This window comes from Nomascus leucogenys, chromosome 9 (genome assembly GCF_006542625.1).
Source record: "Nomascus leucogenys isolate Asia chromosome 9, Asia_NLE_v1, whole genome shotgun sequence".
NCBI lineage: Eukaryota > Metazoa > Chordata > Mammalia > Primates > Hylobatidae > Nomascus > Nomascus leucogenys.
In genome coordinates, this window is record NC_044389.1 from 46,351,623 (window position 1) to 46,363,040 (window position 11,418).

Consider the following 11,418-nt stretch of genomic DNA (forward strand, 5'->3'; position numbering starts at 1 on the left):
AGTGAGGCAGGCTCTTTGCCATAAATTGTGGAATAGCGGCCTGGTGACTGCAGGCTGGGGACTCACTAAAGCATACTTAGAAAGAGCGGGGTCGGAGGGTTGAAGGAGGAGGTTGCAGAGCGGCAGAGTGGCACGTGCAAGCCCACAGGTGGAAGTTTCTCCCGTGTCTCAATCCCCCGCCTTAAATCACTTCTTCGCGGACCTATCTCCATCTCTGTAAAATGGAAAGACATTAAAAGCACCGCCTCCATCTCCCCAACTTTGAGAAGTAACTTGTCTTGCGGGGAACTTTTTTGGAGGAAGGGTGGGGTGTGCAGCCCTGCCTGGAGAGGGCCCCAAAGCGCCAACCCACTGCAGAGACAGAAGGCCGCCTACCGGGGAGGCCGGCTAGCCGCGGACTCGGGCAAACCCACCCTCGCGATCTGTCAAGTCTGTCCCCAGGGGAGGTCCCCCTTTCGGGAGGAAGTTTTTAAGGGGATTTCTTAAAATCACCCCCGCGCTTCCTTCACTCCTTCCTTAGAGCCGGAGGGCGGTGAGGGCCCGCGGAGTCATCTATCTCGCCTCCGTCGCAGGCAGGGGTCCAGTTGCTGCAAGGGGTCCCGGGGGGCGCGGGAGGCGCGGGACGCTAGGCTCTGCCGTCAGCCCGCAACAGCGCTGCGTCCGGGGAGGGAGGCCCGGGTGGGGGGCAGCCGTAAGCCCCCGCTCAGCCTGCAGCCGCCGGGGACTTGCGCGGCCGTGGCGCTGCGGGAGGGGGCGGCCCGGGGCTGGGGCTGCCCGGCGGCGCCGCAACCGCCTTCCTTCGCTGCGTCCCGCCCTCCCCACGCCTCGCTCACCGCCGCCGCTTCTCCCTGCCCCGCAGCGCGCAGGGACCATGTCCGCGGAGACCGCGAGCGGCCCCACGGAGGACCAGGTGGAAATCCTGGAGTACAACTTCAACAAGGTCGACAAGCACCCGGATTCCACCACGCTGTGCCTCATCGCGGCCGAGGCCGGCCTTTCCGAGGAGGAGACCCAGGTGCGTCCCCACACGCGCCCGGCGCTCCCCGACCCCAGCCCGGGCTGAGCCTTCTCGCGGCTGGGCGGTCCTGGTCGTCCGCGCCTCCCGCCGGGCTGCCCTCCCCCCGCCCCGATCTCCCATCGCTTCTGCCCGCATCCCGAGGGCCCAGACCCTGCATGGCTCCCGCCGCCGCCTCCCCGCTTCCCCGCTCCCATGGGCGCCCGGTCTCCCCGCCACCCCCATCCAGCCGTGGTTCCCCGGGAGCTGCGCAGAAACCCCTCGGTCACCAGTCCTTGCCTTTCCACTCTCCCCGGCAGCCCGGGATACACGCTTTGTCCCTCTGCGAGTTGGGAGCAGAGTCTCTCTCCTGTCCCTGTCTCGCCTTCCCGGCTCTGTCCCCTCTGGTCTGTCTGCGAAACCTTCGGGAAGATCTATTCTAGGCGGGAATGTCAGAGCTGGAAGGGCGCCCCAGAGACCAGCTAGCCATAAATTCAGTCCTCCGGTTTGGCGAACCAGGAGGCTGAGGCCGGGAGGGAGGGCGCTGTCAGGATGGCAGGAGCCTTGAAGCATGCTCCCTCCACCACATCACACTGCAGCGTCCCCCGAGCTGCAGAACCCACACTGCACGAAGCCAGGGAGATTTGGTTCCGATTTTTAAAAAAATTCCCCGGCTCTAAGGTTTAGAGGTTTTTCCTGGCGTTTTATAAGACGGTAGATAGCTGACATTTCAGCTGACGGGATCGGCAGCCGATGTCCTCCTAAGTGCATTCATTGACTTATATATTTTTTAAATGCTCCTGTATTATCCCGAAAAATGCCAGGTAAAGAATGCAACACTGCCTGCAGTTGTTAACCACAGGTGCAATGTTGGAGCCTTTAGCCGACTTTTGAAATCCTGTCTAAACTCCGACTTCTCTTTTCCATGGAAGGACAATCCTTTTGCATGATAAGACTACTTGGAACTGATCTAGCATCTCTCCTGTGGGTCCCCAAAGCACTTCACACTTCTAACCTCAACTCTAAAGCAGAGACATTCTTATTTTTCCTATTTTATATATCAGAGCATCAGGCACTTGTCCTGTCACCATGAGCCATGCTCAGTTGAGGTTTAGAAGCTTGTAATGGATCCAGTAGCTCCTAGGACCAAGACCCTGGACCCCAAGTCCAAAATTATTTTTACTAATTAAGCCAGAGGCACTCTTTGGAGAGCTTGTCCATAGATGATCCTGTCATTTACAGATCAAATAGAAAGGCAAACATATCTATTTTTAGCAAATGGAACAGCTGTCTGGCCAACCAGAACCAGAACTTAAAGGAAGGTGATTTACTGTAACCCAAGTCTAACAGCTCATGTTTCTTGGCATCCCCTGAGAAGGCAGCCTGCTGAAATGTTATCATCTGAAATCCCACGCTATGCTTAGAAAAGAGGAGTGATCATGGAGACAACTTATCTTTGAAAAACAAGGCTGTGAAATATTGTGGACACAGCACCAACAAGAGGTCCAACCCCTTCTCGGCCTCTGATTGTGCCTGGCGAGTTGCCATCAGTCACCTTACCTATAAAGCAGCATAATTACGTTGACCTTTGTAATGGCTAATACTTGCCAGGCATTTTTCCAGGCACTGTCCGAGTAGTAAATCATTTATTTGTCACAACAATGCTGTGAGGGTAGATACTATTAGCCCACTTGTCCAGATAAGGCAACTGAGGCACAGAAAGATTAAACATACTTGCCCAAGACAGCAGCCAGAAGGCAGCAGGACCAGGATTTGAACCCTGGAAGCCCAGACTCTTAACCACCATGCTATGTTCTCTCCACAGAGGAGGCTTAGAAATCACTAGATGAGCAGGAGGAAAGAACTGACGACTCACTTGGTGCTATCTTTCCTCTGCATTAGGCAACAGGCCTCCCAGGCTATATTCAACCCTTCCTCAAGATTCACATGATATTAGAGAATTGAAATAAAATCTGGTTAGGGGTAGGAAGAAGAAAAGGGCACCTGCTTTTTTTTCTGTGACTGAGGTCAGCCAATTCAGACCTCTGCATAGCAGGTTCTTCTGCACCTCTCAGGCAGTCCTCCCATTTCCCCCCTTCTGCCATTCTCAAATAAACAAGTGGTAGACCCAGCCCCAAAATGAGTGGATGTGGGGTGAGTCAGCCTCTTAGCAGGGCCCCTGGCTTCCTCTTCCTGCCACAGGACTGACACCTTCTTCCTCCCTACAGCTACCACAGCTTGGCTTGCCCTTCTGTCTTCCTGCCTTGACCTGCAGGGAAGCATCTGGAACCCCAGAGCTTAGAGACAGGCAGCACTTAGCAAGCTCAGAGAAAGAGACTTCCTAGGAACCACAGGCTGTCTGCTTGCCCTTACTGGATTGGGTCTCATCTTTCAATTTCCCATTCTTTCCCCTCTCACCCCACTACCCCCTTGGGTACTGGTGAGTGAGAATGATTTCTTCTTTCATCTTCTCAAACAACATTTGTATTTTTAAAGAGTATCTCCTATGAAAAAGAAAGTGTCTGGCTGGGCACAGTAGCTCACACCTGTAATCTCAGCACTTTGAGAGGCTGAGGCAGGAAGATTGCTTGAGGCTAGGAGTTTCAGACCAGCCTGGGCAACATGGCAAGACCCTGCCCATCTCTACAAAAAATAAAAAATTAAAAAATTAAAAAATCAGCCAGGTGTGCTGGTGCGTGCCTGTAGTCCCAGCTACTCTGAAGGCTAAGGCAAGAGAATCCCTTGAGCCCAGGAGTTCAAGGCTGCAGTGAGCTATGATCATGCTACTGCACTACCTAGCCTAGGTAACAGAGGGAGAAACTGTCTCAAAATAAATAAGTAAATAAAAATAAAAATATTAACTATTTAAAAATATTGCAAAAAGAAAATGTCTTCTGGAGACATATGCCCAGTGACGAACTTTCAGTCATTAAAATTATTTTTGTTTATAGCAGGTCTGAGGACCCTTTAAATAACTCCGTGGAGGCTAGGGCCTGCTGGGCCTACATATAAGTAGTGTCTGGTATTAACACTTCTCCTGTTTCTTTTTCTTTCTTTCTTTCTTTCTTTTTCTCTTTTGGAGAGAGTATCTCACTCTGTCATTCAGGCTGGAGTCCAGTGGCATGACCATGGCTTACCTCAGCCTCGGCCTCCCAGCCTCAGGCAATCCTTCTACCTCAGCCTCCCAAGTAGCTGGGACTATAGGCATGTACTACCACCACATCTGGCTAATTTTTAAACTAATTTTTAAATTGTTTGTAGAGATGGGGGTCTCACTATGTTGCCTGAGCTGGTTTCGAACTCTTGGTCTCAAGCAATCCTCTTGCCTTGGCCTCCCGAAGTGCTGGGATTACTAGCATGAGCCATTGCCCCCAGCCTCCCCTATCTCTGTTCTTACTGGTGTTGCTCTTTTCCATGGGAAAGGGTCACTAAAGCCAAACTAACATTTGTTGCATATGCCTGAGTCCTCATCCCACCCCAACACCACCCACCTCCAGAAATGGAACCATATTCTTAACTTCCCTAGAACAAGTCGTACTTCAGTACAACAAAAAGATGCCTGAGCTGCCCAGTGCTCTTGCGAGATAGTTACCAGAACTGATTCACAGGGCTGATACTTGGGCAGGGACAAGCGGAACTAAGAAGTTGAAACATTCTCTGTCTTGGGAGATTTGCTGACCTCTTTATAACTGTCCCACTTCAGGACAAAATTCTCTGTGGGGGTGGAGGTGGCACCCATAAGAACTCAAAGTAAAGTGAAGGGTGCTGTGATTGAAATAACTTTCTAAGTTGCATTTACTGGGATGTTAGAATGGGTTTTTCTCATAACAGTAATCTAAATATCTCCTAGATTTAAATTAGATGAAAACCTACAGAATCCCAGCCCTATGTCTTTTATTTTGAAGTCAGTTTTAGAAGAGGCTGGGAAAGCTCCTTCCTCAGCCCCCTGGGAGGTTGGGATGATCTGGTGTTTTCTATTATCTCACACACACACACACATCACACACACTCTCACACACACACTTTCACACACACTCACACACACACACACTCACACACTCACACACACTCACACACACACACACACACACACACACTCTCTCTCTCTCTCTCTCCCCCTTTCTCTTCAATTCAAGCACAGTGTAACTGGAATTGGTTCTTAGGGAAGTCTCCAAGTATTTTTATCTCCTCTTGATGTCCTGAGCTTGTTCCCAGAACCCAGTGGTTTTAGTCGCTGGATGTTTTATCGGTGGAATAAAGACCTCTAAAGGTCTCTTCCTGAAAAAGAATGAAATGTTAGTTACTAGAGAAAAGGACAGGAACAATGTTCCTTTGCCCCAGCCCCTTCCCATCACAGCGTCTAATTATCATCTGTTTACTCAGAGTACATAAATCTCCATCAATGGGCAAGGGTAATGAGGGCATTCATTTACAAGCAAGCAAAGGATGAATGTCTTTCCCAGTGGATGACTGAAACAAAGAAGAGGAGAATAAAGCCAGGTGGAAAATTAGCACTGATGTGAGTGAGACTGATACAGCTCTAAAGGGAAAAAAGCAAGCAAGATATTTAATGATTTCTGTTGGATTGCAACTGGTTTTGCTAAATTATTATATATATACTTGATTTAAAATATGCATCTTCAAAAAATAGTTGAGATTTTCTTGACCTCCTCCCATCCCCAATGTTAGGGCCCAGTGTGTTAAGCATTTGGGTACCAACTCACAAAACCACAAATGTGGTCCCTGCTGAAGTTACTTTCAGTAACATTCCATCAATATTCTGCTTCATTACCTAGTGTAAAGATGTGGGTGGCTCTTTTAAATGAGACCAGCTCAACCATTTTGTCTTAAATGAAATCTGATAGAAAGTGAGATTTTCCTCCTCCAGATTTTAATTAGTCAGTCTTTACAATGCTGCCATTTATTCAGCTGTAGTAACTGGAAATCCTATTTAATCAGACCTTGTATCCTTGAAACCCCCCACAGAGCTACCTCATTAATGAAACTGGAACCTTTCTGCTCTCATACCAGAATCCAGAGTTAACTGAACACGCGCACACAGGTTACAGAAGAAAATGGGCCCACCCTTAGCAGTAGAATTTCGATTGAAGCTGCCAAAGTTCCATGAGTTCTCTCTTCTCATGAAGGGTAGTGATCTCCAGGAGCAAAATATGGCACCCAGAAAGTGGCCCCCAAAAAGAAGTCTACCCCATGATAGTCTGCCGTGCTTGGCTTTAGATTACTTTTCTCTACTGCTGCCCCAGTGTAAAGGCATGTAAGATCTTGACAACTGTGTAAGGCATTTCAGTGTGTAAACTCTGCTGTACAGGTGGGTGAGGTGTTGGTGTGTTCCCATGCTATTTAGCCAGCTTAGCATTGATGTGGAGCCTGAAGCAGTCCTGCAGAGCCTTACCCCATTCAAGCTCAACAGCCTCTCCTGTAGGCCCTGCTCCTTCTCCCCCTGTGGTTCTCACACTTTCTTCTGATCTTGGGCTTATATACTGAATTCCCTTTCAGCTTCCTAGAGCCCATCCTGTTCATTCTGAGTATCTGTATAGACATCAAGCCATGCTATGTGGGGAGCCCTCTAGAGGTTTCTCACCATCCCATCTCCATCAGCACATCGCAGATCTGGCATCTCACAGCTGTGCTCTTTCTGCTTCCTTCTTGTTCCTCATCCCCTTACCCCAGAACAGGTGAATTATAGAAATACCAGAAGGGACAGTAGAAACCCCCTAAGCTTACGTTTTTATTTACAGATGATTGGTGCTCTATTTTTAGGGACTTCCTCAAGTTCTCTTAGCCAATTAGTTATTCTAGAGCTTCCTGTTGGCAGAGCCCAGGGCTGCAGAGCCCAGGGCTGCAGAACCCTGGGGGGTCACCTACCACACAGCCTGCCTACACACCAGTGACACACAAATATCATCCTTCTCAATGTAGCCCATGACATGTGAATGGTTGGGAAGCACAGGAGAACAGAGCTTGGGGGAGGTGCTGACTTCCCATAGAGCTCTCTCCTCATCCTCTCCAACGTAGGTCAATGCTTGCGCATCTGTCTCCTCACTAGTCTCTCTTCAAAGTTGTTTTGCTTTGTTTTTAATTCCCAGTTTCCTCTTGATCAACCTGGTCCAGACCCCTGGCCCTATCCCCAGCATGGTTCTCCTGTTCTCCTCTTTGGGGAGCTCTGTGCCATCCCAGTTAGCAAGATAAAGGCAGCCACTGATTTCCCAAGAGCATACCACACTGCTTTACAACATATAGGCATGGTCTAGGCCTCATAGGATACCGTGTCTAGAAACATCCCATCTGGGGCCTTCTGCACATCCATGGTCACTTCTGTAAGGGGTGAATATTTGGGTCATACAGAGCTGAGAGATTCTGAGTAAAGTGGTAGGCCCACTTTAGCTTCTCTCACTGCTCAGTGGCCCTGGAGAAGGATAAATTGGGCTGGCCTACTCCATGCATCCCCAAGGAGTGCTCGGAGGTTGTGCAGTGCTCAGTTACCTGTTAATCTTATTCAACAAATTCTTACTAACTGCTAGTTAGTAAGTCCCTAGTTAGTAAGAATGAGGAAGGCCTTTGGTGAGCTGAGCATACATTGATGAAATACAGCAGCCATAGAGATCTATCTGGGGCATTAAGGAGATGCTTTAACTTCTTTTATTTGTTCAGCAAATATTGATTAATTTCTAACTCTTAAACCTTTGCACTAGGGGCTAAGGATGCAATGGTGGTAAGATGAATACAGTCTCTGCTTTCATGGATCTTACATTCTAGAAGGGAATATAGATTTAAAACAAGTGAATACACAAGTAAATCATGACAGATGCTAAAAGTTCTGTGAAAGTAACAAAATACTAAGTTGAGAAGTAAGGAGATGAGTGGGAAACCCACTTTAGAGTGATCAGGGAAGGCTTCATTGACAAGGTCCTGTTTAAGCTGAGATGTGAGGATGACAGGGAGATCATCAGATAAAGAATGAAGAGAGAATATTCTAAACATCGGAAATAGCATGTGCAAAGGTCCTGAGGCAGGAAAGTTTAGTGTCACAGTGAGAACCATCCCTATGGAAACATTCCTTGATTCTCTCCTTTCCACTTGTGCCACAGAGGCTACCTTTTAGAAAGGGAACAGGCATTTCAGTTTTTCTGTATGTGACAAATATTTTTTCTCATCTCTCTTTTCCAGAAATGGTTTAAGCAACGCCTGGCAAAGTGGCGGCGCTCAGAAGGCCTGCCCTCAGAGTGCAGATCCGTCACAGACTAAGGAGATGGCAGGCATTGACAGCTTCACTCCGTGAAGACCATCTCTGTTTCTCTCCTCCGCTTAACCAAGCTGTTGTGGTTTTTCAGCATAGTGTTGTATGTTCCATTGCTAGCTGTCCTGCTGTTTAGCACAGTGTTGTATTTTTTTTCTAAATGTACATAATTAGAAAAGAAAATAACAATAGGAAGCTATGTGTATCTTCTGTGTAAAGCAGTGGCTTCACTGGAAAAATGGTGTGGCTTGCACTTCCCTTTGAGTCATGATGACAGATGGTGTGAAAACCATCTAAGTTTGCTTTTGACCATCACCTCCCAGTAGCAATTTGCTTTCATAATCCATTTAGCAATCTAGGCCTCTGTTGAAAAGATAGTATGAGGGAGAAGGGAACACATTTCCTTCTGAACTTACTTCCTAAGTCACTTTCCTTATGCTTCATATAATACAATGATGGCTGAGTGAAAATACAGAAGGGGTGTTTGAGTATTCAGATTTCATAAACACTTCCTTGGAATATAGCTGCATTAACTTGGAAAGAAGCCTGTTGGGCCAGAAGACAGAAACTCCAAATGGCAAAAAAGCAAGCATCTAAGAAAAAAAACCACCAAAGGTCTTGAATTTACTATATTTAAATGCATTGGTTAAGTTTATTTTGCTAAATAAAGTGAACTGCTTTTTGTCTCTAAAATGATATTCTAAATAAAACCTTAACTTTTTGTTGAAGATGCACTGAGTGAGTTCTCTGCAGGTTTTTAACCAAATACGAAACATATCAAAGAGAAACAAAATAATAGTTCCTATGTGGTAGGAGCTGACTGGCCAGGAGAGCTGCCATTTTCTAAATCCTTGCTACTCAAAGTGTGGTCCAGGACCATCCTCATCAGCATTAGCTTCAAGCCGGTGAGACATGCAGAATCTCAAACCCCATTCCAGACGCAGTGAATCAGAACCTGCATTTTTAAGACCCTCAAGCGGTTTATATGCACGTGGAAGTTGGAGCAGCACTGTTCTAACAAACTCTACAGTCAATTTGAATCCATTTGCTATCATAGCACACTAGATGTCTGCTATGGCCTGAATGTGTCCCGTCCCCCCCGCCCACACCCCAGCCCCCAACAAAATTCATATGTTGAAACTTAATCCCTAAGGTGGTGATATTAGGAGGTGGGGCTTTTGGGAGGTGACTAGGTCATGAGGGCTGCACCCTCATGAATGGGATTACTGCCTTATAAAAGAGGCCTGAGCAAGCTTGTTTGCCATTCTGTCATGTGAGGATACATAGGAAGCACCTGGGAGGAATGGACCCTCACCAGATTGAGGGCTCACCATAGTCTGCTGGTGCCTTGATCTTGGAGTTACCAGCCTCCAGAACTGCGAGCAATAAATTTCTGTTGTTTACAAATTACCCAATCTAAGATATTTTGTTATAGCAGCCAAACAGACAAAGACACCATTTTCGGCCGGGCGCGGTGGCTCACGCTTGTAATCCCAGCACTTTGGGAGGCCGAGGCGGGCGGATCACGAGGTCAGGAGATCGAGACCACGGTGAAACCCCGTCTCTACTAAAAATACAAAAAATTAGCCGGGCGTGGTGGCGGGCGCCTGTAGTCCCAGCTACTCGGAGAGGCTGAGGCAGGAGAATGGCGTGAACCTGGGAGGCGGAGCTTGCAGTGAGCCGAGATTGCACCACTGCACTCCAGCCTGGGTGACAGAGCGAGACTCCGTCTCAAAAAAAAAAAAAAAAAAAAAAAAAAAAAAAAAAAAAAAAACAAAGACACCATTTTAATAGTCTATCAGTTAAGACTGTGTTTGATTGCTGGAAGAGTGACCTGATTACAATGGATTAAGCAAATAGGCTTGTTTCTTTATTTTCTTTTTCTTTTTCTTTTTCTTTTTTTTGTTTTGAGACAGAGTCTCACTCTGTTGCCCAGGCTGGAGCGCAGTGGTGTGATCTTGGCTCACCACAACCTCTGCCTCTCAGGTTCAAGTGATTCTCCTGACTTAGCCTCCTGAGTAGCTGGGCTTACGGGTATGCACCAACACACCCAGCTAATTTTTGTATTTTTAGTACAGACGAGGTTTCACCATGTTGGCCAGGCTGGTCTCAAACTGCTGGCCTCAAATGATCCACCCGCCTCAGCCTCCCCAAGTGCTGGGATTACAGGTGTGAGCCACCATGCCTGGCCGTTTCTTCGTTTTCTTAATTGCTTTTAAGTAAGACGTCACCAAGTGGGTAATCCAGGGCTGTTAGAGTAGCTCCCTAATGTTGTCAAGGAGCTGGGGTCATTCCATTTTCCCATTTTACTATCTGTAGTACACAGCTTTTGTATTCATGGATACTTGGACACTGCATCTGCCTTTCAAACAAAACGAAGAGAAAGAGGGAGGGAAAGCATAGGGCAAATGCCAGCTAAGACTTTCCTCTCTAAAAAGATTTCCTGGAAGCCCCCACCTAACAACTTCCACCTACATCACATTGGCCAAAGTGGGTCACATGGACACTCCTAGCTGCAAGGGAGTCTGGGAATTGGGGCATTTGTAAATGAGCATAGTGCTGCCTTGAGCAAAATTAGGGTTCTGTTCGTAAGGAAGAAGGGAAAGATGGATACTGGAAAGGCTGCTAACTACACCTGCTAATCCAGCCTGGGATAACACAGGTATACACTTCTGAACTCTTACCTCCAGTTCAGGAACAGTCTTTCTGGTTCTCTAAAATTAAGAAACCAAAAGTGAAAACACTAACAATTATTTATTTAGAATACAGATGTTTACGAGATCCTGTTAAACATCCCTGGGCAAGCTTCCTCTTCCTGTATCTTAAAACATTTCTTCTGAAAACAAATACACAGTGCACCAGGGTCTGAGCAAAACAGCCTCATATCTAGCTTCCTCTCCTGCAACCTAAGTAGTGGTGATCTAAATTGTGGACAAAGCAGACTGAGTATGGTGATTAGTCCACATCAGGCAATGAGAGGAATACTAAACCAGGTCTAAGATCCAGGTCAGAAGTCTTTCCAGCACACTAGAGACGTGATTCAAGAACAATCCAGAGCAACAGCCAGGCGCGGTGGCTCACACTTGTAATCCTAGCACTTTGGGAGGCTGAGGCAGGCAGATCACTTGAGCCCAGGAGTTCAAGGCTGGCCTGGACAACATGGTGA

The 11,418-nt window shown here is 47.4% G+C and overlaps 1 protein-coding gene across 4 annotated transcripts in view; it reads left to right on the forward strand.

Moving 5' to 3' along the window:
- Positions 1-8,986, forward strand: part of HOPX (HOP homeobox) — a 34,314-nt gene extending 25,328 nt beyond the window's left edge. For 3 of the 4 annotated variants that reach the window (XM_030818891.1, XM_030818889.1, XM_030818890.1), the window contains 2 exons: positions 860-1,015; positions 8,183-8,986. In XM_030818891.1, coding sequence (XP_030674751.1) covers positions 872-1,015; positions 8,183-8,260 — 222 coding nt within the window. In that variant the 5' untranslated portion in view covers positions 860-871 and the 3' untranslated portion in view covers positions 8,261-8,986. Of the gene's footprint in view, positions 1-361; positions 573-859; positions 1,016-8,182 lie in introns of those variants that run through there. The other variant, XM_030818892.1, reaches the window with a different exon arrangement.
- The last annotated feature ends 2,432 nt before the right edge of the window (positions 8,987-11,418 follow it).